Source organism: Papilio machaon, chromosome 12 (assembly GCF_912999745.1).
Source record: "Papilio machaon chromosome 12, ilPapMach1.1, whole genome shotgun sequence".
Lineage (NCBI taxonomy): Eukaryota > Metazoa > Arthropoda > Insecta > Lepidoptera > Papilionidae > Papilio > Papilio machaon.
The window spans coordinates 2483271-2510640 of NC_059997.1; the positions used below are offsets into that span (position 1 = coordinate 2483271).

At 34.3% G+C, this 27370-nt stretch overlaps 3 protein-coding genes across 6 annotated transcripts in view; 2 read left to right on the plus strand and 1 right to left on the minus strand.

Moving 5' to 3' along the window:
- Positions 1–11484, plus strand: part of LOC106713731 (tyrosine-protein kinase Src64B) — a 69951-nt gene extending 58467 nt beyond the window's left edge. For 2 of the 4 annotated variants that reach the window (XM_045680153.1, XM_014506578.2), the window contains 6 exons: positions 5291–5375; positions 7926–8063; positions 8424–8634; positions 9587–9840; positions 10123–10310; positions 10466–11484. In XM_045680153.1, the coding sequence (XP_045536109.1) occupies positions 5327–5375; positions 7926–8063; positions 8424–8634; positions 9587–9840; positions 10123–10310; positions 10466–11200 (1575 nt within the window). In that variant the 5' untranslated portion in view covers positions 5291–5326 and the 3' untranslated portion in view covers positions 11201–11484. Of the gene's footprint in view, positions 1–4558; positions 4577–5290; positions 5376–7925; positions 8064–8423; positions 8635–9586; positions 9841–10122; positions 10311–10465 lie in introns of those variants that run through there. The other 2 variants (XM_045680155.1, XM_014506579.2) reach the window with 2 other exon arrangements.
- Positions 11485–13838: 2354 nt separating this feature from the next.
- On the minus strand, positions 13839–16455 carry LOC106713766 (adenosine 3'-phospho 5'-phosphosulfate transporter 2). Its single transcript, XM_045680282.1, has 5 exons — positions 15989–16455; positions 15431–15657; positions 14956–15182; positions 14491–14672; positions 13839–14064 (listed from the first exon to the last, which is right to left on the minus strand). Exons 1-5 carry the CDS (start codon positions 16285–16287, stop codon positions 13887–13889), a joined length of 1113 nt encoding a protein of 370 aa, XP_045536238.1. The 5' UTR covers positions 16288–16455; the 3' UTR covers positions 13839–13886.
- A 413-nt stretch (positions 16456–16868) lies between these two features.
- Positions 16869–26695, plus strand: LOC106713707 (E3 ubiquitin-protein ligase MARCHF6). The gene is made up of 11 exons (XM_045680139.1): positions 16869–16905; positions 16994–18085; positions 18724–18975; positions 19949–20149; positions 20949–21131; positions 22262–22390; positions 22723–22813; positions 23319–23500; positions 24017–24201; positions 24558–24747; positions 25455–26695. Exons 2-11 carry the CDS (start codon positions 17033–17035, stop codon positions 25578–25580), a joined length of 2592 nt encoding a protein of 863 aa, XP_045536095.1. The 5' UTR covers positions 16869–16905; positions 16994–17032; the 3' UTR covers positions 25581–26695.
- The last annotated feature ends 675 nt before the right edge of the window (positions 26696–27370 follow it).

Sequence of the window (27370 nt, forward strand, 5' to 3'; positions counted from 1 at the left end):
GTCAGTACGAATTGCTTTTGTCTTTCTAGAGAGAAATTTATTATTGTTAAGTATTGCGAAGAATACAGCTTGATTAATTGAAATATAACTTCAACTCTATCGTCTAATATTTTAACTGATACAATAAACGAAATGCAGGACCTTGATCTATTTCGAGTACAATGCACAATGGAAAGGAAAGATCTATCGCCCACCGCACGCCAACGACTAATCGGGTGCTAACGACTGATGCAAACGGTTCTCGCATACGAGTACTATGGCATGCGTGAACAAGAAATCTCTCACATCACATATGCTGTGTAACGACAGAGTTACCGACTAATGAAACTGCGCCCTAAGGCCTGTCAACCATGAGTTTAAACTATTGTTAAATTCCCTTGAATTAATTAAGATAATAGTAAATTAATAATAGCAAACTTAAGGTCAGAATTCAGAATTACTTTTTATTTAGGATTATAAATTAGTGATCTCATTGACTATAACTATTATATATAAAGTTTTGACGGTTCTACGATTTATTTAATCGTAGAACTAGGTTAGAATACACATTGATATGGGTCGTATTTGTTCTGTGGACATCACCGAGGCGGATGTAGTTGTGTATTCGACACACGCGAGGGTTTATTGACTAAACGTCAAACCTTCCCTGCCGCTCCTAGCTCGAGGCGAATCCCTAAAAACTAAACGAATTTTTATCATATTACATACATATTTACATACATAATTAAAGCATTTACAGGGATTTGTGCAACCGTGAGTTTTTGGATCTCTCTCATTCTCTTAAAAAAATAGACGTATACACTGAAAACAATGCTATGCTGTACAATATCCCGGTACTTGCAGGTACAGTAACTTTCCCTGCAAACAATATCAATTGCGAAAGTTTCCCAAAAATAAAATTCGTATAATTTCACGTTAGACTCGGCGTTAAAACTTATTCGACAATGACAACGTTGCGTACAAATGTTGCAGTTGAATTATATAATCTGCCGTAATTCAAATTGACCAATTCTACCGCAATTCAATACCTATAGTTCACTGCTGGACAAGTGTAGTCTTGTATTGTTAATAATTAATGTTCTGGCTAACCTAAAAATAAAATTTTCCTAGGTTTTGCATCAATTGATTACAACGCCATCTAGTGAATAATACAAAACTTTGCGAGCGTTTTTTTTAAACTGATTATTTAGTTTAGGCACGATATACATCACTGATATGTAACGATACATCAAAAATTATCTGCGAGCCGTCGTGGGAACTGAACGATAGCTCCGGCACCCGATACCATCGCCTCGATAACGCTGTAATTAATGTAACAGGATTAACGTCGCATTGATATGGACGCCTACAAATGAAGATGATCCATTGCACTTGCTGCATTAAGATATTCTTATTTTAAACATGTTTTACATTTTTACTAGTTGTCGCCCACGACTGTCCGCGCGGAATTAAAGAAAAACTTAATTAGTAACCTATGTGTTCTTCCAGACTGTTCTACATCTGTGGTAAATTTTATCAAGATCCGTTGAGCCGTTCCGGAGATACCTTCAAACAAACATCCATCCATCCATCTAAACATTCGCATTTATAATATTAGTAAGATACAAATTACTAGAATTCTTCTAGTCTATCAGAGTTTGGTCGAAGGTAGAAATATCAGTCAGACCTGAGGTTTAACAAGTATTATTATTTGACTTCGCTTTTAGTGGGGTAAAACGGGGTGCGGTTGCTCGATCGTTGTTCCGTGGTCGTCCGTCCCCTTTCCGCGCAACGGATACCGGACCGGTATAGCGCCGGTATTTTTCCGAAATAGAGCATCGTTTTTTCACATTTTAATTATTAAAATGGATGACATTAACATTGCTTTGTTAATATCATTAATTAAATGTAGACCTGTGCTATGGGACAAAACACTGCAGTGTTACAATAAAAGACTAGCGAAAATTTTTACTACGCTATACGATGATTTCGAATCTTTGTCCGAAAAAGAAAAAGATGAATTCGATACGTTAGTGTTATTATTTCTGTGTAATATTGTTTAAAACAAAACTGAGATATAGTTTAAGAATCTAAATATATTACGAGTACATATGTACCTTATGGTAAGCACAGTCATAAAATTATTTTATTTTTTCTTTTTAGGCAAAGGCGTTATAAAGTAATGGAATGGAAATGCAAGAGACGACTGTTCAAGGTGTCATAAACAAATTAAGCAATTTAAGTCTGGCACTAGCTCGAAAAATCGATAGGAAAACTACAAATTAAATCCTCACGTGATATTTTTCTGGATTTTCGAAAATATAAAAATGGCAACATTATCCCGTGCAGCTGCCGCTCCCTTATTGGTCAAAATATGACGCTGTCAAGATGACATTGTTAGCTCACATATTTTCCTACTTCCATAAGATCCTTGTGGAACTTTAGAAGGCCAACCAATATTACCAACTGCATGTCACCGGCAAATCATGAACCTTCATTGTTGCCTGTCTATGGTTATTTGCCTAGGTAGATTATCAATAAACTATGGTCTCGAATTATTAGTAGTGCACCAATCAAGTAACAAACAATTTACTTACAATGAATCTGCTAATTTAAAATTTGTGCTTTTTTATCACCTGATATACTTTATAAAAATTCACTCAAAAGTAACATAAAAAAACAATTTCAAACAAAATGCATTCAAAAGTACCATAAAAAACAATCTCAAACAAAATACACTAAAAAGAAACAAAATAATGTCATGAAAACTTCTTTCTTTCTTTCTTCTCTCTTTCAAAAACCCTCTAAACTCTAAAGAAAGTTCTCTTCTTTCTTGTAACATGTCTATATTGTATAATTATTGTTATTTCGCAGTCGGTGTCGGCCGAAGTAAATAGGTGACATTTTATATTTGAGATGTATTAGACATACTTACGTTTATGTCCCTACTTAGGCCGAAACCGACTCCAAAATAACAATAATTATACAATATAGACATGTTACAAGAAAGAAGAGAACTTTCTTTAGAGTTTAGAGGGTTTTTGAAAGAGAGAAGAAAGAAAGAAAGAAGTTTTCATGACATTATTTTGTTTCTTTTTAGTGTATTTTGTTTGAGATTGTTTTTTATGGTACTTTTGAATGCATTTTGTTTGAAATTGTTTTTTTATGTTACTTTTGAGTGAATTTTGTTTGAAATTGTTTTTTTACGTTACTTTTGAGTGCATTTTGTTTGAAATTGTTTTTTTAAGTTACTTTTGAGCGCATTTTGTTTGAGATAGTTTTTTTTGTTTTGAAGTTGGCTATTTTTTTTCTTAAAATGTTTGTTTTATTTCTCAATTTTTAGTGAATTTGAAGTTTAATTACAAATTTCCTTAATACGTATAAGGACATAAATAAGACAAATAAAGAAAAGGACTTTCCTATTTAATATGTGTGTACTTCAATTCAAAAACTAATTTAGAATACACCAGATAACCACTTATCCTTTAAACAATGAAATAATTATCAAAATCGGTATAAAAAATGAAAATTAACGAACTAATACATCGTAGCGTGCCTTTAATTTTGTCCAGCCGCGCGCCGCCGTAGAATTTTTCGAATGCGCGTAGTTTTTAATAATTCAATATCTTCCAAACTATTGATCAGAATTACATAGTTTAAAGGCTAATGTAATCTGCATTTAATACTCTAGCCATCAAACATATTTATTTGGATAAGGATTCATATCGAATATAATATAATAGCGCCGTAAGCTTACGACGCTGTTTTTCGTGTGCAATTTAATCGAAGTTTGTTCATAATAACATGGTTTTTGTGAGACATCCATAGATGATAGATATATGCCACCTGAGACTTTTATTTAGCAAATTTAAGGATCTATAATTACTCGATACATCATTTTAATGTAGGTTATATAGTTTGACCTACGTAAGCCCAGAAAGCAAATTTGTGCTATTCATTGTAACGCGATGTAGCATTTTTCGTTTCCGCGTAATTTTATTCTTACGATATCTCCTAAACTATTAGACAGAATGATATAGTTTCAATTGCAAATATAATCTACATTTAATTCTCTTGATAATGAACATATTTATTTACATAAGGGTTAATACTGAACTTGAATAATAGCGTCGGAAATAGGGCATGAATTTAATTAATGTTTCTAAAGAAAAAAATGGTTATTGTGAGAAAACTATAAAAGATAGATATATGCTATCGCGGACTTTTGTTTAGCACATTTAAAGAGCTACAATTCGCCATACATCATTTTTATGTAGGTCCTATAGTTTAGCCTACGTAAGCGCTGAAAGCAAAAATGTCCCTAATTTCCGCAACAAATTTTGAAGCTATATTCAAAATCTACTAGTCTTCTAGTTATTTAAAAAAAAAAACAAAAAAATGGGACCCACCTGCAAGCACTTCCTTTCGATTAAAATAATTTTTATCAAAATCGGACCACCAGGGGCCGAGTTTCGCGGTAACACACATAAAAAAAAAAAAAAAAAAAAAAAATACAGTCGAATTGATAACCTCCTTCTTTTTGAAGTCGGCTAAAAAGCGGGCGTATGCGTCCAAGGACGACTGTAAAATGACTAATGTTAGTTAAAAGCGACATATATCCATTGAATTAATTATTAATACATTCATAAGTTAATCATTATAATTATGAATCATTAGTAAATTAAATATAAACATTTATGTAGATTCATTTGTTTTACTCGACCAACGGTTAATCATTTTATGGTTAACTCTATATGCTATACTAGTATTCAAGTAAACATCACGATTGTTGATAGAAGAAAGATATATTGGTAAATAAAACAATGCTAAACCTATATTATTATATTTTTCACCATATATATAAGTGGATGTGGTTTACTGGTATTACTTCGCGATAGTTCAACATACAGTTGTGTTCTGTGCGATCATTACAAGACTATATAGATCTATCTAATTATCTTAATACGTAGAGATAAACTCCAAGTGTGTTAATAAATTGTTCAATTGTGTAGTCGTGTATACATATTTGCATGTGCATAGTGAATTTAGTTTTTGAAATTCCACTGGTATGGTTTGCAAGTAATTTCTAACTTTATAAGGGTGTGTTCAAACCAAACGGTTCGTCATCTCGAAGATGCAACAAGAAAAAAATGTTGCCGATGAGTTTCCTACTTTTAACGAACAGGAGGGACGTTGAAATAGAAGATAAATGTGTCCCTTTCATATATTATATTCTCTACCTTACCATTTCTGTTTTCTGATCTTTTTATAAATTAGAATTGTGTATTTATGTGTTTGTTGTTGTTGTCAGGAGCAGCTTGGCGCGGCGTAGCGGGCGGGCCGCGCCATGGGGAACAAGTGCTGCAGCCGCCGCCACGATCCAGACAGACCACTCGGTGAGTTCAATCTTCCACCACACAAACTGTCACAGATTCAGACTTATTAATTAGACACTAATTGAGTCATCAATAAATCAAGAATTCAAAACAGTGTCACCTGATTATCCCCCATAATCCTTACACTAGGTTTAAAACTTTTTAATCGCGATTTAATTTTATCTTCGTCCACAATATCTTGTATGAAAGAGATTCATGTCATCTCGTATTTGTGTAAAGTCGCTCAAAGCGTTCCTATTCTCAGTCTTCAGAAAGTTGCGATTCTTAGAAAAGGAACTCTTTATCTTTCTATGCACACAACGTCAGAATAAGACAACATGACTCTAAGATATTTCTCATGTATACTTATTACATTCAATGCACACGTGTTTAAAGATAGTTAATGCCTCGCTTAATGTTATTTATTGGCTTCTTAAACAGTCCTTTAGCGTAGATTACAAAACGTTAAGGGTCAAAATTACTGACTTTTACGTGACACAAAATGTGGCAGTTAAATTTCGTGATTATAATCGCGAATTAATAAAAAGAATCACGTAATTATTTTCGTAATTCGATACATCGCCTTTTACAAATATCAGAGCTTTTAATGTACCCGTACTGATAATGTAATGATATTACGTAGTTGTTTTTTATCACTTGTAAAAGGCTACCAGAAATAAATAATTAACATGATTTCTCGTTTTTTTAAAATATACACATATATTACAATAAACTATATATAGTCTGTAAAATTACTTTGATCCTTCATAAGCCCCAGGACGTTGGAAAAATGTGTACCTAAGAAATTATTAACTTCGTTGATGTATCAACTATGTTCAAAGGATACCGTTCCATCATTTTTAGGAGACCTCTTGCGCAAATCTTAGAAAACTTGTATTGCGGCTAAAGTGAGCGGAAAGATTTAGTAAAACTTAATCCCCAGCCATTTTGCTAAAGTTTTCTTTTTCAACTAACTTGGTAACTTAAAGAAAGTTCGAACAACTTGACTGATAGGCCATCGAACAAATCTAACTTCTATATCGAGTTATAGTTATCAACTTTCATAGGATTAAGATGGGATGAATAATATAATTATTAATAGATACGTCACGACTATAAACCGTGTTTACAATTACTGTATTCATATATTCATGTTTTCATGATCAAGGAAGATATTTAAATATCACTAGCTGTCGCCCGCAACTCCGTCCGCGCGCAGTTAAAAAAAACTTAATAGGGGTATGAAAAATAGATGTTGGCCGATTCTCAGACCTACTCAATATGCTCACAAAATTTCATGAGAATCGATCAAGCCGTTTCGGAGGAGTACGGGAACGAACATTGTGACACAAGAATTTTATATATAAGATAATCATGATATTCAACTCTTGTAGGACATGTATTAGAGCGCTATCTCTGTTATCTATAAAGACGATGAGAGAAAAGGCAATATTGTTGTTACACAGATGCTACGACACTGAAGACTCATATTAAGACATGTTTTTAAATCTTAGACATAGTATTTAATGAGACAAACTTCTATTCACAAATATTTTTCTGTATCTTCATAAATTCACGCAGTTCTTTGTGTCCTTATAATTTGTATGTACCTATGTATGGTCGCTGTTGAGTACAAACTTATCGAAGAAGGCTTAGAAAGGCTTACACACAATATGATATTGCTTCCTAATACCGGCGGCAACCGTAAAGAGGATTACACTTCTGTTACTCTGTTACCTCAGGCAAATAACCTGAAACAAAGAATGTACTCACTTCCTTTATGGGCGTAATAATGTAAAGAACGGCAAAACTTTGATATATCTTAAGGAATTTCTCTCTGATGTAATTGAGACGGAAAATTTAATTTATTTCGCTTTGTTTGCGAATGAAATAAGATATGTTTTAAATAAATACTCCACAGTATAAAAATTTTAACTATTTTCCCCATAAAGGTGATGAAAAGCTTTTTATCTTGTAGCTTTTATGTAGAATACAAAGTAACAACTGAATCTTGCAATTTACATGTAATAATGTATATCGCGTCGTTAGTAACTGTATAGTTGCGATAATGAAGTTCAAATGAGGGCAGGGACCCATTTAGGTGCGGTCAAGAGTAATCACTACGATTTCATAGCGACCAACTCAGTCTACTCGCAGCTCGCCTCGACGTATACCAGCTTTTTGTTCTTTATATATCAAGAAATTATTTTAATGTAATTTACATTAAATAATGTAATGAATTTTACATCTTATATTATAGAATATAGTAGATTTACTAGCGCCCTGGGCGAAATTACTAAAGCACTCTCTTTTTTACCATGCCTTTTTGTTTGGTTTGGTTAGCGTTATGTGAGATTGTGTAATTCGCAGACTTGTGGCGCGCCCTACCCTAACGCCGGCCCTGTATAAATAGTTAGAATTTAGTACTTGAGCTATTTTATTACAGTTTACGATAACGTCATTCATCGAAGGTTTTACCTTTAATCTTGGAATTGTCGCACTCAGAATTGTTAAGCATAATGAGATGTTAATAAGTTTAGATGTATTAAAATATCCAATTTTGTGTTGCAGTGTACCCAGCATACAAGAAGAATGAAGCGGGCTTCACGACGTGCCCCTCGCTGGAGAACCGATACACCGGCGAACCCAATAACCGCGTCGTGTCGCGCCGCCCCGCCGACATCGTGCGGACGCGCAACCCCGGCACATGTCAGTTAACTACTTTAATTCAAAAAATAAAATGGCCATAGTAAAACAAAGAACAGTATGTACCAAGTCGTGGTACAGTCCCAATCAAAAGTTTTACATCCTAATAATAATACTTTGGTCACTGTTCCGACAGTTTTAGCAGCTAACATGAGACTGGAGATTTTAATTTCTAGTGGCTTACTAATATCGTTAGTCAATTTCTGTGTTTAAGATTACATGGCTGATCGTTAATATCACCAATATCTTTAGTACAGTTTGTTGAAATACGAACAGCTTCAAATACAATCTCACAATCTTACGCACATATATGTTTTATTTATAATATATATTATTTAAAAAAAAAACTTGTTGCAATTTCAGGTATATCAAATGGCGGTAGACGCGTAGTGAAAGCGCTATGCGCGTACACGGCGCGCGCCGAGTCGGACATCTCGTTCCGCAAGGGCGACCGTATGGAGGTGTTGAGCGACGCCGAGCCCGACTGGTGGCGCGTACTGCATCTCACCACGCGCCGTGAAGGACTAGTGCCCGCTAACTTTGTCGCTGAAGAGAGCTCCGTTGAGTGCGAAGAGTGAGTAAAACGAACAACTATATAACATTTAATAGTCACTAAATATCTCTTACCTGACTTATTTATAGCGTCTAAAATCATCGTCTTAACGCAGTTAATACAGAGCATTTTAAATTATTAGCATTATTTTGAGCTATGACGCTCCTTATCGTATATTTCATGGTACAGGAACATGGATATTAAACATTTGGTTCAACTAATCCGTGAGAAGAACCGTCAGATTCGTCACAACCGACGAAAACGTCACAACAGGCGGAACCGTTGGAGGAAGCTAAAAATTTTCTAAATACAACTTCTATACTGTCACTCTTCTATACTACACACAAATACAATACATAAAAAAACCAAATTAATCTTAATAAATATTAAACAAAATGTTAATTAAAAGTCTGAATTAAATTCTTTTTAATCTGTAGCTTTTATTAACAAAGATCTTTAATTCTAATAAACCTTGTTACATAAAATGGCATCTTTTATTTGATTTTAAACCAAGTACTATAAACATCAAATTTGATAAATATGAAATGCATATTTTGTTCTGTTAACATTAATAAATTAAAACTACACAGCTTACATAACTACAGATTTTAAAATTTGTATAAGCAAATATAAAAGTAATCTCAATATAATCAGCATTTTAATTTAATTTAACTAATAAAATTAAGATTTTAGTTATTTGATTAGTGAAGGTCGATCAAAGAAATAAAATCGACATATTAAAACGTATAAATATCGCAGTTCTAAACCATCACTGTGAGCATCAATTATACATTAACTAGCCTTATTTTTTTATTTAATATGAATAAACCAATTTCTTGTGCCTAAATAAACTTAAATGAAATTTTAAATCTCTTAAAATCAAATATTAACTAACAGGATTTAAAGATTTCTTTTAATGACAAACAATAGACTAGAAATAATAAATTAACAGAAAATAACTTAATGTTCACAGTTGGTTCTTCCCGCACGTATCACGGAAGGAAGCCGACAAATTACTCTTAGCCGAGACGAATCCTAGAGGAACGTTCTTAGTGAGGCCAGCAGAACACAACCCACATGGCTTCAGTTTGAGTGTCAAAGACTGGGAGGAGGGAAGAGGTTACCATGTCAAACACTACAAGATCAAGCCCCTAGATAACGGAGGGTTCTACATCGCCACCAATCAGACATTCCCCAGCCTTCCCGCACTGGTCATGTCGTACACAAGTATGTTGATTAGTTTACTTTACTTCATTAGTCATATCAGGCTCGAAGGACTAAATTTCAACATATTGGTCCTTCGAGCCTGTTAAATTATGCCTTAATCGTAAGCATCTTTTGATAATATTTAGACTCACTTTATCCCTATAAGCTCTTGTTACTATAATTTTACTGTAATAAATTTGACTTTATTAACAAATATTGTGAATAAACCGCGTGCAAATGAAATAATGTGACTAACTGAATGTGAATAACCTTATGTAAATAAAGTGTACTAACTGTTCGCAGAGAACGCGTTAGGGCTGTGCCACGTGCTCGCGCGGCCTTGCCCCAAGCCGGAGCCGCAGATGTGGGACCTGGGCCCGGAGCTGCGCGACAAGTGGGAGATCCCGCGCAGCCAGATACAGCTCATCAAGAAGCTCGGCCAGGGGAACTTCGGCGAGGTGTACTACGGAAAGTGGTCCAATAATATCGAGGTAAGTCTACGTAACTTTGGAGTTTTTTTGGCGCTTGCGAGCTCCATCTCTTGCTTTGCTTCATCATTTTCACAAAATGACAAATTTGTACTAAGTGCATAATAATTTTTAAAATTTTCCAAATAAATATAAATAATAAATATATGAAATTCCAGGTCGCGGTTAAAACGCTTAGGGAAGGTACGATGTCGACTCAGGCGTTCCTTCAAGAAGCGGCCATAATGAAGAAGTTCCGACACAAACGTCTGGTGGCGCTGTACGCGGTGTGCTCGCAGCAAGAGCCCGTCTACATCGTGCAGGAGTACATGTGCAAGGGCTCGTTGCTAGAATTCCTCAGGAACGGCGACGGGAAGACGCTACAGTTCGAGGACCTAGTCTACATCGCAGCACAAGTCGCGTCCGGCATGGCGTACCTAGAATCGAAGCTCTTAATACACAGAGATCTCGCCGCCAGGAACGTATTAATAGGAGAGAATAACGTCGCCAAAATATGCGACTTCGGTCTAGCGAGGGTCATAGAAGATAACGAATACTGCCCCAAGCAAGGGTCCAGGTTCCCCGTCAAGTGGACCGCTCCGGAAGCAATAATATACGGAAGATTCTCCATCAAGAGTGACGTCTGGTCCTACGGTATCCTCCTAATGGAACTGTTCACGTATGGACAGATACCGTACCCTGGTCTCCACGGAAAAGAAGTCATAGAGCAAGTGGAGAGAGGGTACAGAATGCCCAAACCGGTCGGACACTACCTCCCTGATGCTATCTACGGTCTGATGCTGCAATGCTGGGACGCCATCCCGGAGAAGCGGCCGACGTTCGAGTTCCTCAACCATTATTTCGAATCGTTCACAGTGACCAGTGAGACGCCATACAGAGAAGTGCAAGACTAGTGCTGTGATATAGTGAATTAGTTATCGGACTTATCACAAGTATCAAGATTGGTTGGATAGTTTGCGCGCTTGCTGTGACGTTCTATGCTTAGACTTGTGTCAGTTTGTGCCTCGTCGTGACAGACAGGAAGTGTCGCTTGTGAACTGTAAGACGTTTTGTGTAAGGTCTTTTTTAGCGAATTAAGGGAATTATGATGGAAGTGTGACGCTTGTGCTGAATATAATGAAACATAATTGTGGCTAATTTTTCTAAGAAGCACCTGTGATGTTATAAAAATTTAATCATACTATAGTTAGTATTTTTAAAAGAAAATTTTATACATTTCTAACATTGAAATCATGTGACTAAATAGATGTCCATGAATTTAAAAAAAAGTAGAAAATGTTGTTGATTTGAACTTGCACTCCATTATAATTCCTTTTCTTTGGTATTTTTATACTCGAATCTTTGACTTAACAATACAGGAATGTGTGAGCTTGTCATTTTTAATATCACACCTTTTCTTTACTTTGTGATCGACAGAATAAAGGAGGTTAAATGGCACCCAAAAGGTGAAAATAAAAGCACACACGTAAAAAAACAATTATAATTTGTTTTTAAGGAAATCATTGTCTTGTGTAAAATTACATTTTCTATTTTCTTATTTATTAGCACTAGCTAAAGCACAGTTTTAGATTGTTTTGCGCAATGTACAAAACTGATCTGTAACGAATAAGCAATAAGATATAAAACTAATGAGATTACGATATTTTCATATTCTAAAGTGAATTGTGATATCTTTTTTGTATCACTAAGTCCTTAAAGATCGATCTCAGTCCCATACTTGATGTAATTCCATACAAATTGTATATGTCATAGTTATAACATTCCTTCATATGTACGAACAAATGTTAGTACCATTTGCAAAACAAATTATTTAACAGCCTTTTTAATTTTAACAAGGCCTTTAGACTTTGAAATCCTTTATATTAAAAAATAATCACAATTTGTTAATGTATATTGAGTGTGTTTTATTTTAGAAAAATCATTTTGACTATACTAAAATAATTTTTGTAATCAGAATATTATTTTATTTTTTAATTATAAATCATTATTTATATTTGGTAATATAGAGAGATGTATAAATAATTGTGTATTAAGACTGACATTATTCATTGGTCATTTTATTTTCAACCCTATTTATAACTGAATAAAGTCTCTTGTAATTCACCGCTCACACCGAGGGCTCCTTTGCATCTAAAAAAAGATAATTTCAGAAAAGCCATCGCTCTATGACCATTATTATTTCGTTACTTCATTTCACTGCAAAGGGGCCAAATACCGAAATATGTAAAGACTAGATTTAGGACCATATACCAAAGAGTTTTTATACATTAAGAGCGATAAATTTAGAGGCGAAATATTTAAGTTCTAGCATAAGACCTTACAATCCTTACCAGTTGACCAATAATCTCAATTTTGACATTTATATAAGTATATTGTACTGCCAACAAATATATTTAAACGGTATTGCTTCTGATGAAGCGAATGAATTAAAAAAAATCATCCAAGAATTAAATATACCATTAAAAAAGGCTTTTTATCTTAGTCTTTAATGATAAAGGCATATTTCAACCACTTATCATGGATATATTGATATGTTTGAGCTCACATTACAGAGTTTAATTAAATGACTGATGGATAGGCATAGATGTATAACCTATAGATGAAATTTTTCATACAAGTTTTACGTCTAATCGAGAGTCAATTGTCAAAAAAAACATTTCGTATTGTAAAACTGTGAGAATTTACCACAAAAAAGGCCTCCGAAGGTCTTTTTATCACCACACTTCTGTGCTCTGGGTTAGATATCTATAGGTTATAATTCTATTTGTATAGTTAATACTAAAAATATATAATCTGTTACTTTTCTTCCTTCCAAAAGTATAACACTAACGCTTCAGTCATCTAATAATTTGTCCTATAGATTTGTACAAATCATTGAATATAGTGTCTTAACATTCCAGATATTCGAAACACATTAAATTTGGACACTTTTGTATGAAAACAATTAGGTTTGTAAGATTTTGTACATAAAATGAAATAAATGTCATTCATATAACTTGATTTTTTATTCACTTGTATATATCAAGATATCTTTTAAATCTTCTTACAAGGTAAACTTATCTGACTGTCTGCAATTTAACTAAAGACGGAGTCAAACGAATGCATTTATTATTATTTAATATTAATAGTCTTTCCAATTTCCTGTTCCTTTCCTTTTTTTCTCCTTACAAAGATAGGAATTGTTTTAGATAAGCGAGAGTGATGAGAGGGCGTCGATGATCATCTCGGTGTTCTCCATCTTGTTTAGGACCAGGATTGAACTTGAATTAAAAAACATGTCCTGATAGTAAATAGGAACTATTTATTTACAAACATAATATTTATTTGTCATTATTTTTAATCTCATTTTTCGTATACTACAATTACGTTAAAATAAATCATTTTGCATAGACGCAATTTTAAATAAAAAATAAAATAAAATGATAAATATTACTTTTTTTTTAATATTTCAAACATTGCGTTAAAAATATTGAAAAAAACATATTTACACAAACTTGACTTATCATACAAAATACAGAGTAAAAATTTAGACTAACTGAAGTAAATATTTTTGCAAAAAAATTAACTATCAGTACTCAGTCAAACTGTATCTGCATAAATCTTACTCTTCATCTTGAGATATTTATATTCAGATTGGTAGAAAGACTGCACAAAATGCCAACACAAGCGCAGTGGCTGAGGTACATAGTGTGGATGTTTCTTACTATAGTGGTTTAAATATATTGCAAGTGCAACTAACATTCCTGACCAAACATACCTGAAACAATGTATAAATTAATAGGTACTATAAAAGGTACATAGCAAGAACATCTAAGAAAGAAAAAAATTCACCAATATTATTATTCGCTGCATTCTAGATAGCCTAACCATAACTGGCAAAAAACAGGTAAGACAAAATCGTTTTTTGTTTTTTTTTTTAAAGTCATTTAACAAGGATATCTTACTAATAAACTAATAATATAAATGCGAAAGTTTAGATGGATGGATGAATGGATGTTTGAAGGTATCTGAACAGATCTTGAAGAAATTTGGCACAGATGTAAAACATAGTCTGACAGAAAACATAGGCTACTAATAATTTTTTTTTAATTCTGCGCGTACGGAGACGCGGGCGACAGCTAGTCTTCTATATATTTTTTTAAATGTAAGAAAAAAAAAAGCATAAATAATTACAATCACTTACTGGAAGACAAACGGCTTGCTAAACAATAAGAATGATATAACAATGGAGAGTGCTTTCCGCATAGTGGTGACAGTTACAGCAACAGTGGCACCACAGATTCTGACCAACGTGAGCACTGCTTGTAAACCTATGTAACCACTCACGCTAAGAAGGAATATATTTATGTACATTGACATAGCATCCTGAAAATAAACACATCTTTTATATGTTGTTGAGAGATTTTTTTCTATTCCTTTTAAAGTATATTTATTAGTTCTATTAAACTTTTACTGTTGTTTAGACATAACTAAAAACATGTACACGAAGTTTTTCAAGTCAAGCCAAAGGTTCAAACTGCAAGTGACCCAGAGAAATGCAAAACATAATATTTCGATATTGTTTCTGTGATTAATATTTAGTTAAGAATAGAGGTGCTATTTTTATTCCTAAAAGTACATATTCAAAAAAAAAGAAACAAAGCAGTACCTGGGAACAATAAGTGAATCCATCAACAAAAATTCCAGTGGCACATGTAATAATAAAAAGGTAACAACAAGCAATTGCATACGAGTAAAACACCACTTCATTGTTTGAGGCAAAGAATTGTTTCATCGCTTTCTCTTGGACATTTCCGATTATCGCATCACATAGTAGTGCTAGTGAAATAACCAGCACCCCAACAACATTAAAGTTGGGAGATGTTTTTGAATCCGCTAAAATGTTTAAAGGCAATTAGATACAACTAAGTTTACAATTCCATTTTTTATAAAAGACAAATAAACTAGATAGGTTATTTAATGTTAGTATACAACCATAGGCAGCCTCAAGCCACATTCTATTCCATAGAAATACTTACGATTAGAAATCATTTCATATTAAATAGATAGAATATAATACGAAAAGCTATAAAATATAGAAGTAGTTTCTATCATAGTGAACTATAAAGAACATATAAACTTACCTAAAGTAAACATAGTCAAGCCAATGCACATTACAACTGCTGCCAGATAGTCTAAGAAGCCATATCTCTTGCCCAAAATAATAATACTGCCTATCATCACAGGGATCAGTTTGCAACTCTTGAAGATCAATTGAGTTGGATAATTCAGGTAACTAAGTGCTAAATTTGATAGTGACATTGTTCCTAATGTTAATGCAGCTAAAACTGCATAGGTCTTTAATGGTACTCTGAAAGTATAATTATCATACAAATGTAATAAGATTTATTACTTGTTTAAATACAGATATATAAACACACACCTATATATAAAACACTGACGCAGATTATAAATAATTAGAACTGAACATGTTTAAATCTATGATTAATAACATATTAAAGCAAGAAATTTCTTGCTTTCTTTTAAACTACTTTTACTACTTCTTTAACTATTTTAAACATTTTATTAGAAACTAGCGGTTGCAGGTAACTTTGTTTGCGCAGAATTAGGAAACAGTGGCCTAGCAATCGCAAAGGGAAACACTCAAATATATGTTTTTATATAAAAGAAATAGTACTTACTTCCTTTTTATTGGATTTCTTATTAAAGACTCCACATAGCTTAGCAGCATAGTAATTAAAAATTGAATAAGTGTTATATAGAGACTGACTGGTTTTACCTCCGCTTTGGAGAATATAAGCTCAAGGAAGTATCCATATGCCAAATAACATACAAATACAAAAGCAGAGCAGCACAAAAATTGTACAAGTTGGCTGTATGGAGTAATATTAAAGCATAATATATTAATCTCAGTGTTTGTGTTGTCTTTACCGCTTGGCAAGGTATCAATTTTGATTATGGTCTCTTTGGAAGAATTCATTTTTATCACAGAATTGGATTTTAACTAAGTAGTATATATTTTACTGCATGTTCCATAGAAAGAACTTACATTCTTGATATATTGATTTTACCATTATCCAAATTGGAAATGTATAAGTTAGAATAAGTCTTGCAAATATTAGTGTGTATCTGCAAAAATTAATTAACTAATTTAAAAAATCATTGTTTAATAAGTTACGTGTCTTAAACTGACAATGACATAGTAAATAACTGCCAATGCCAAGTTTTCTAAAAATTAACAGCAGTGAGAGTTAGTGACATTTCCGAGCACAGAGAATACATAAATTTTCTTTGTCTTTTATACACTAGTCATTATTTTTTGTATTTAATTAGTTATTTGTGACTTCCCAAACCGGTTAAAATAGGACATATTTTGCTGTTTAAAACTAACCCTCCGGACTGTAGTTTTACCTTATCATTTTGGTGCTTTGTCACACATCATTGTCTATTTAGGCCCGCACTCAGTCAGACCAACACTGACTTTTAGTCTGGCAATACCTATTCGTCTGATATTTTATAGCAAACAAATAGTTGTAAATCTATTTTTTTCTTACAAATCTAATGTTTTCATATATTTTAATATTTTTTAATTAGCAAGGTGTGTTCTTAGTTTGTGAAATATGCATACGTATAGTGTTTTTAAGTGTTCTCAGATAATTTATAAATCGTCATGTCAACTTTCGCAGATCATCTCATACGCCAGAGAAACTGGACTGACGACAACTATGGATTCAGACTTGTCCGGTGCGGATTTCTGTCGCTTCTGTAGATCGGAAGCATCTTCGGATCGCCCTTTATTCCATCCCTGCATTTGCACCGGCTCTATAAAATGGATTCATCAAGAGTGTCTAGTACAATGGATGCGGTATTCACGAAAAGAAATTTGCGAGCTATGTGGACATCGGTTCTCCTTCATGCCGATTTATTCGCCCGACATGCCTCGACGACTACCGATACGGGATGTTATGGGTGGTTTGGTTACCTCCGTAGCGTCGGCTGTAAAAGACTGGCTGCACTATACTCTGGTAGCCCTTGCATGGCTCGGTATCGTTCCACTAACCGCTTGTAGAACTTACCGTTGCCTATTTTCGGCTTCTCTGGATCCAGTTATATCATTGCCATTTGATATAGTATCAGCTGAGAATCTTGCTAAAGATGTTTTCTCGGGTTGCTTTGTTGTGACATGTACTTTATTTTCGTTTATTGGCCTCGTATGGCTCCGAGAGCAGATAATGCACGGTGGGGGTCCAGACTGGATGGAGAGAGAGAACCTACCTGCTCCTCCCCCAGAAGAAATCCCATTGCCTGAAAATAATAATGACCGGATCAATGAAGTTCCTGGAGAAGAAGGAGCAGAGAGAGAAGAAGGTATTGGTGATGCAGGGGAAGATGCTCTAGTTGGAGATGAAGCTAATTGGAATCCTATGGATTGGGACAGAGCAGCAGCTGAGGAGCTAACTTGGGCTCGTCTTCTTGGTTTAGATGGCTCAATGGTGTTTTTGGAACATGTGTTTTGGGTTGTGTCCCTTAATACATTGTTTATTCTGGTGTTTGCATTCTGCCCATACCACATTGGGAGATTGGGGGCTGCCCTAGCCGGCTTGACTGCAGAGGGTCCCTTTGCAGGTCCTCTGACAGCTTTGGCTGGGTATGTGTTGGTGGGTGCAATCCTTGCTGTGTTACATGGCATAGCATCCTTGTTACGTCTTAGAAGTGCTAAGAAGGCTCTAGGTTTCTGCTATGTTGTTGTGAAGGTGGCCCTCCTATCTGTCGTAGAGGTAAGATTAAAATAATTTATTTAAAAAAAAACTCAAGACTACCTATTATTACGATTTTATAGGTGCTAAGTGAGTTCATTCACTTTAGTATTTTGTTACTCCGTAGGTCAATATCCTGTTTGTTCAATTTCTTTTAAACTTGTAAGCACAATACAAGTAATTATAGAGGTTACTGCTTCTACTGCTAATTACAATATAACACAAAAATAAGTTATATTAATTTAAAAGTAAATGGTAATTTACTTTTTTTTTTAAGTGCATTAATTCATGTAAACAATACCTCATTACTAGTTAAATGACAAAGAAAAGTTTTTCTAAGGCTTATTTAATACAATTAAATTCTAGGAACATTTGCATTCTATTAATTATACATTTGTTAATCAATTCTTTGCAAAAATTGTTACAAATTGTTTTATAGAATTTTTTATTTTGTTGACTATTTCTATTTAATTTTTTTTGTCGTAATTAATCATAGAAATTTAATGTTGTACTGACCTAGTTTTTCCACATTTAAGTCTACGTCTAAAACGACAATAAATGACAGATGACTAATCCCCAGGGGTTAGACAGGGACGAGAGACTTCTATGAGTTAAACCTCTCTCTCTTAAATGTTTTCATATTGTCATTTTGTTTACAGATTGGTGTAATACCGCTAGTTTGTGGTTGGTGGTTAGATCTATGCTCCCTTTCAATGTTCGATGCGACCCTCAAAGACCGGGAGTCAAGTCTCCATGCAGCACCTTGGACATTAATGTTTATACATTGGCTTGTTGGAATGGTTTACGTGTACTACTTTGCATCATTCATCTTGCTACTAAGAGAGGTGCTCCGGCCCGGTGTACTTTGGTTTTTAAAGAATTTAAATGATCCTGACTTCAGTCCTGTACAGGTACCATAATTTTTTTTTGTTCTTGGAGTCTTGAAAACTCAAAATTTATATTGTTGATGTGTTTTATAATGGATATAATTTTTATAAAAACATATGCATATATTGTTATCTGATGATAATAACGAGAAATTACTTCCCAACTCATTCATATATATGAACAGCTATTGAATTAAATGAATGATAAAAAAAACTTGTGAGCCGCCATGGGACGCCTGGCAGATGTGAAACATCGTGTGTGTACAAGTAATATGCATAAAATATTAAATATTATAATTAAATAAATAATGATGATGATGATAGTAATAATATTAAGAAAAATGTATTAAATCAGAAAATTAATAAATATGTGGAATAATAATAATAATAATAATAATAGTAATAAAAATAAAAAATAATATTCAATATTATTAAACTAAACACATAAAATATATATATGTATATCTCAGTATAGCTTGGCGACCCGTCGCCACGGCAAGCGTCGCCACGCCAACAATTCGGTTTACAAGTGATCGTATAGATGTTTCACATCAAAATTACATATTATTGTGAATGCTTTTAACTTTATTTTTATTGTATACTTTTGATGAAATCAAATTCACAACCCAGATAGTATGTGTTGGAATCCCGACAGGGTTGCCAGATGTTGGATAACTAAAATAAAACACATTTCTTCCTTGCGATCCATTCAGACACTATATATATTTTTTTCACATATTAAATTTTTGACTATTTCACACATAAAAAATAGAATTGTTACTAAAAAGAAGTAAATATAGAAAATTATAAAGAGTTTTGATATTACAGCCAATATTTACTAGATTAATATTTAAAGCCAATCTCTAACGGAAGATTATAATGTGGGTCTAAACAGTTTAGAAATCTATTCTACTTCAGAGAGTCATAGATAAAATGGTCATTGTAGACTATTTTTTTTTTAATAAACTATCACTGGTTACCTTCACCTTTTTTGCAGGAAATGATACATCTTTCAGTATGGTCGCATATTCGACGTCTTATTGTTTCGGCTATGATATTTGGTACAGCTGTACTCTTTATGCTGTGGCTACCGATAAGAGTCATCAAATATGTGTTACCCGGATTTCTTCCTTACGCCGTTGCCGTGCACACTGAAGCACCCGTGAATGAATTGAGCTTGGAATTATTATTACTGCAGGTATTTATTATTATAAATTATATTATTTAACAATTTTATATTTTTTATTGGCAGGCTACCTGATCCTGCTACTATTTATCAGGTTTCTTAGATCTGTTTGTATCATGTTTATTGCATCTACTTCATATGATATGATGTAATTTTTATCTATTTAATTATAGTTACTAAGATACAAAATATATAAATGTCATAGATAAACAACATTTATTTGTTGGAATAACCAAGGTGAAAATATATAATAAAGTGTCACCTTGAATACAGGTTAAATAAATTTGCATAAATTTTATTTATTCCTTTTCGTTTTTATATTTTTATAAATTGCTTTAGTGATTACCACAAATGGTAACTGATTTTACACTGTTCTTAAAAATGGGAATCTGTTATTTATTTAAATTAAATCTCTTGAATACTAATTATTAAAGATATAATTCGATATTTTGAATAATTTTCGAATGTTACTTGTTAATATTATATGCAAAATATATGTTCCTTGTTCCATTTTTCTTTCTAATATGAGAGCTTAGACGAAATAGCATTTGATTAGCAATGCCACATAAACATCGCGGTTTTTACTAGCGATATATTAAAAAAAAAAATAGCATATTAATTAATTTACTAATATTTTCTGTAACCACTTCAACTAAATTCTAGACTTCTACAAAGACATGGTTGGCCAAATGGGGTTCGAACCCTCGATCACGTGATCGGACGTCCGTACCCTTAATCATTAGGCTATTCTCACTTCTATCTTTTCACTGGGGCTGTACATATACAAATATTAAAGTATTATAATAATTAGGTGATACTGCCGGCTCTATTGGAGCAGTCTCACACGCGCACATGGCTGAAGGCGGGTCTGCGTGCGTGGTGCGCGTGCGCCGCGGCCTTGCTCGGCCTGCGCTCTTACCTGCTGGGCGAGGCGGCTAGAGATGAGCCAAACCCACCCCCACATCCTCCGCATCAGCTCGGCGCGGCGCATCAGGTGGGAGGAATATCATCATCACCATCATCATCATCTTTAGTTGTGAACCTGAGGACATAAGCCACTAAGTATTCTGCAAACGTCTCACTAACATATGTCTCTAAGAATTTTGAAATGACTGCTTGGGCTAGATTCCGAGATTATTGACAAATTAGCTGTCGCCCGCGGCTCCGTCCGCTCTGAATAAAAAAACGCAAAAAGCCTATGTGTACTTCCAGACTATGTTCTACATCTGTGCCAAATTTCATCTAAATCCGTTGAGCCGTTCCGGAGATACGTTAAAACAGACATCTATCCATCTAAACTTTCGCATTTAAATAAGATTACTGCACACTTCTGGAGACAACATTCGGCTTCATCATCATCAACCTACTCCTATGGAGGGTCGGCACAGTATGTACTACTCCTCCAAACATCTCAATCAGCCGTCATATCTGAATGTATCCGCTTACGCATATTCACACAATCCATCCATACTTTCTTTGGTTTTCCGCTACAGTGTCTACCTCTCCTAATAGTTGTAGACGCCAATAACAACATCTATTGCACGAATTGGCCGGATAGCTCAGTGAAATACCACGACCACACAGAAGACAGGCCTCATGTGGAAATAATTCCAAGTACAGTCTGATGAGTGTGGTATCGGTACCATATACGCACAAAAAGAAAACATTTAACCTTCCTATGTATCTCCTCCTCCATTAAATCCACCTCCCCTTCCCATTATCTAATTATCCGGAGGTCTTAATTTTGTCCTCTTTTCCTTCCCACCCTTTTCTTATAAGGAAAGGATGGGAAGGGGAGGAGGATGAGATGCATAGGAAGGTTAAATATTTTCTTTTTGTGCGTCTCTTTCTTCATCGATTGAGGGTAGGCAACTCATCTGCTATTGCGAATGTCTATGGCCAGCGGTCGCTTCGCCATTTCGGCGAATTCATGTGGCCGCTTGCTCGTTTGCCACCTTGTATAAAAAACCTTTATAGCCATCCACATTCAATCTCATTACTTTTTGTTTATATGAGCGATATGGCACTGAAAAAGTTTAAATATAACTTTTTGGTGAGTGAATATCCAATTGAGTGTTTTTAAGTCGTATTATGAAGAGTTTAGTTTAAATATAAGTATGTTAGGCGCTGGTGTGGCGCGACGGTCCTGCTGGCTTCGAGCCGTATGTGAGAGTGTCGTGGTTCCCGCTGCGACTGGCCGGTCTACTCGTCCTCGTCTCTATATCACTCGTCATGGCCAGCGCTCTCACTTTGGTCAGTATTGATCGTATACGTGGAATTTTAAAAAAATTGTAATAAATATAGCCTGTTACCTGGGGATAGTGTAGCTTTCAAACGGTGAAAGAATTTTTTCAAATCTGTTCAGTACTTTCTGAGACGAATACAAATAATCAAATTTTTTAAATATTTGTTGTATATAAATTGTTATTTGTTGTAATTTTTGGATAAAATTTAATTAGAAATCTTTCCCAAAAGCAAATTTTTTTTTTTTATAAGGCTCCGAAATTTTAGTTTTTTTTTAAAGTCACTTTATTGAATAGTTTTTGATAAATGTACTCTATTGCCTACTAAACTTTTCTTTTTAGGTTATTCCAGTGGCTATTGGTAGGAAAGTGATGGCTCTGTGGCTACCGAAAGCATCGGAAGGAGTCCACGAATTATATACAGCGGCTTGCGGTAAATATACTATTTATTTTTTCAGATTCAATGCGTTAGATGAAAATATTCGATTAGTTTTTTGTATACAAGTGTGATATCGTGTCTTTTTACTGGTAAATCACATGTATTAAATATGTATATTGTTACCTCAAGTTATTACAAAAAAGTTTTTTTGTAGAAGTGTTTCGATAGTGGAAACACATTACATTTACGTAACCAATCGACGTATTATCCTATTGGTTTAGGACCAATAAGTCTTAGTTTAGATCAGGGATCCCCAAACTATTTTAGACAAGTTATCTCTTTTCCAAATTGAACTGTTACCTCAGACCTTAATGGCCAAATTATCTACTTTTAAGATCAATTATTATTATTAATTCTGACTTAGGTCAAAAGAAGAAGACAGAGTGAGAATTAGCAATGCATTAAGTTAAGACCCCAAAGGGTCGATATCGACCACTTTGCGAATCCCTGTGTTAGAGGATCGCGTGAAAGTGTTTTTATATATGTGTGATGTATGAAGGTATGTATGTATGCTGGGCGGTGGGGCGCGGCGGTGCGCTGGCGGCGGGCTGGGCGCGCGGAGGGCGCGCGGCGCTGCTGGCGCGGGCCGCGCTGTGGGCACGCCGCGCGGCTCGGGCTGCGCTCGCGGCTCTCGCGCTGCTCGGACTGGTGCCATTGATGTTTGGATTGCTGCTAGAATTGGTATGTTGAAACTGTAATACAACTGAGTTAGATTTAAAGAATTGTAGTGAGTTGCAAATGTCACAGTTACAAATAATTAAAATAGCTTCCAACTTAGGATTAGAGTTATAATCTAACCGTTATGAGACGTTTTTGACCAAATATACTATATACTATACTAGCTGTCACTCGCGACTCCTTCCGCGCGTATTTAAAACACAAACGTGATTAGTAGCCATAATGTTCTACTAGTAGGCTTTTTTCTACATCTATACCAAATTTCATTGAGATCCATGCAGCCGTTATGGAGATACGTTGTAATAAATATCCATCCATTTAAACATTCACATTTATAATATTAGTAAGATGTAGAATTGCGATCATATTGACCTGTATAGTCGGGTCAAGTAAATAGCAGACTTGAATTTTTTGATGACGAAATGAAATTGTGTTTGTTATTTAATGATGAACTGCAGCTGTTTAAGTAATTCTGACATAGTGTTTTTGTCTCAACTTTTTTATATATTTTTGACCCAGGTACTGGTGATACCTCTCCGCGTGCCACTGGAGCAGTCTCCAGTATTGTTCGTGTGGCAGGACTGGGCACTGGGTGTGCTCTACACAAAGATCGTGTGCGCGCTCACTATGATGGGTCCGGACTGGACAATGCGTCGTGCCATAGAGAAAGCATACAGAGATGGCATCAGAGAGATGGATTTAAAGTAAGTGGACATTTTATTTAATTTTATCGCTTGTATAAAATAACGTGTTACGGTTTTATATATATATATATATATATATATATATATATAAAACTAGTATGATAAATGTCAGTATGATCAAGTGTAGATGTAAACTACTAAATATACCACAGATATACAAAAACAATTTATTTTATATACACAATACCAAGTAATCTGTGCATTGTAGTATATTTCACTCAAAAATATCTTTTTTTATGTCTCTGGTATGACATAAAAACATTGATAGATGACATATGGCAGACCACTTTTACTACTAGCGCCATCTACTTGAAGCTTTAAGTTTTTCTCTGAATTAAGTGTTATGTTTTGTGGAGGTTCATCCTTCGTGATGTTGCGGCGCCGTTGGTGAGGTGGTTGGGGTTGGCGCTGGCTGTGCCATACGCACTGGCACACAGCGCTGCACCGCTGCTGGTCACCGCGCCAGTGCAGCGCAACCTGCTCGCGCGACGTGTATACCCAGCCTTATTATTGCTCGTAGTGCTCGGAACACTCGCTGTATTCCAGGTATGTTTTTCAATAAAATAGGTTAACGAATCCACTGAGATGTCTAATCTTCAATGTCAATGTCTACCTTAAATCGTAATCGTACGCACAGAAAGAGTATACATCCGGTATATCCCCTCCCCTGCTGAGACCGATTCCCCTTATTACACTTTTCTTACACGAAAAGGGAATTAAACTATCTCCCTTCCTTGATAGTATCCAATATGGTAAAGACATTGTTTCTGGTTTTTTTTATATCATAAGGTGGCAAACAAGCAAGCGGTCATCTGTCCGCCTAAATAGCGAAGCGACCGCTGCCCATAGACATTCGCAATTGCAGATGTGTTACCTATCTTTAATCGACAGAAGAGGGGACGCACACAGAGAATATATTCTCTTTCTATGCGTCCCGTCCTCCGTCAAATCCAATTTCCCTTTCCATCTTTTCCTTATAAGAAAAGGGTAGGAAAGGAACGTGGACTAAATTAGGGCTGCGGCAACAATTTAGTTCAGTCCAATTTAGTGCCATAGGGTATGGCAATCCCCCCTGCTAATAAAGCCTTACCATCGTTGTTAAAGCGCCTCAAGGCTTTGAAATCCACGTCATTTTATTGTGAATTCTTTATTTTTTTAACTTATTCGGATAGCAATTTGCGTGTCTATATTACATGTAACTATTATTTTTATTTAAAATCAAAGATTTAATATTTAAATATGTTACTTTCTAGATCCGACAGTTCAAGAAGTTGTATGAGCACATTAAGAACGATAAATATCTTGTGGGTCAGCGACTCGTCAACTACGATCATCGGCGACATAAACAACAGCGCAGCTCCGTCGCCGCGACCAACTGAGACCGCCCGAGACCGACAGAGACAGCCTCAGACTACCTGAGACCGCCCTAGACTGAGACTAGACAAATGTTATACTTAGTTAATGTTTAATCTAATAACGGTACAAGTTAAAACACCCTTTGTATCACTTATACCACTTGTATATCTGCAATATACAAGTTGTATACACGTGACGTAACTATCTCGTCTCGTATATCATATTGAAACATCTCATTTATACAAGATACAAACTAGATTCCGTTGGCGGTTTTTCATGTTTATTATAATAAAATATCTGTGTATATCAAGTGTATCTTGTATACACGTGATATAAATTAGATACACTTGATATTACGGTATAAAGTATGCCGTAAAATCTTGTATGTATCTATAAGATATAATGACGGAACATTGTATTTCTACATCAAATGATAATGTTATACAAAAATAGACCATTTGTATCACAGTTGTATAAATTCATGATAAGCCTAATGTATCTGTGTCAAATCATTGTGTCTAGACTAGATGATTCAGATTTTTATTGTTCTTATAAAAATTGATTTGAAATTTAGTAAAACATTATCAATCTTACATTGAACTATAAAGCTGTGAATTTTTGTTGTTTTCATGAAATTGGGAAAAAACTGAAGTCAAACTAAGATTTAGCGAGAAATATATTCCATTTTGAGATTGTAAATAATTTTTTTTTTGGAGTGTAGATAAAATATGGCGCCACAGACTATGAATTAGGTTAAATGCGAATGCATTTTTTTTACATTTAATATACTTGGTGTATTAAAGAAAATGTAAGTCCCGATCAGTGAAATGTAACACATATTTGAGATTATTAGGGAAAATATTAATTTATATTCAATATAAATTCGCTTTATTCAAGAAAAGCAATGAAAAAATAGTTAGTTCAGAGTTTATTCAGAACGAACAATCTAATATTTTTTTTATATTCATAAAATTAAGATAGATTAGACAGTGTTTGGGGGAGGCCTATGCCCAGCAGTGGGCGTAACAAGGCTGAATGGATGGATGAGACAGTCTTTTATGGAGAGTAGGTGGCTCATGGGTTAAGCACTTGATTTGCAATCTGTAAGTCCTGGGTTCGAATCCCGCCATGTACCAATGTGTTTTTCGACTTTGGATTTACATATATGTACATTTATTTGACATTCTAACGGTGAAGAAAAAAAAATAGTGATGCAACCTGAACATATCTGAGAAGAAATTCAATGATATGTGTGAAGTCAAACAACCCTGGACCAGCGTTGACTTAGCCTAGTCACCCCTAAATTAGGGTAGGATCCTAGCTCCTCAGAAGGGATGTATACTGAGCTGATGATGATGATAATGTATTTTATGAGAAAATTTAATATTAGAAATTTATTTCCTTATCCCAAGTGTTTTATTGATCGGGACTTAAATGTAGGACGTAATTTGATTACTTTCCTTACAATATTGCTAGTGTTGAAAAACATTTTATTTAGTCTTTGCTATTACGTAATATGTACAGTTATAAATATATTTTTTATTACTCTATGTATCGCTAGATTAGCTTATAGGCTTGTATTTAATTCCTCAAATTATTTTAAATGACGTATATTGTAACTTGTCTTAGTTCAACAGTAGATCTTTCTTTGTATACAAACGACTGATCCCATTTTTGTATTGTTCAATTATTTTAGTGGACGTGTTATATATTTATTTGAAAAAAAAAACATAGATTAACTGATTAATTTTTGCTTCATTTCATATAAAAAAAAGTTATTAATATTTTTTTAATAATTCTTTGTATTTTTCAT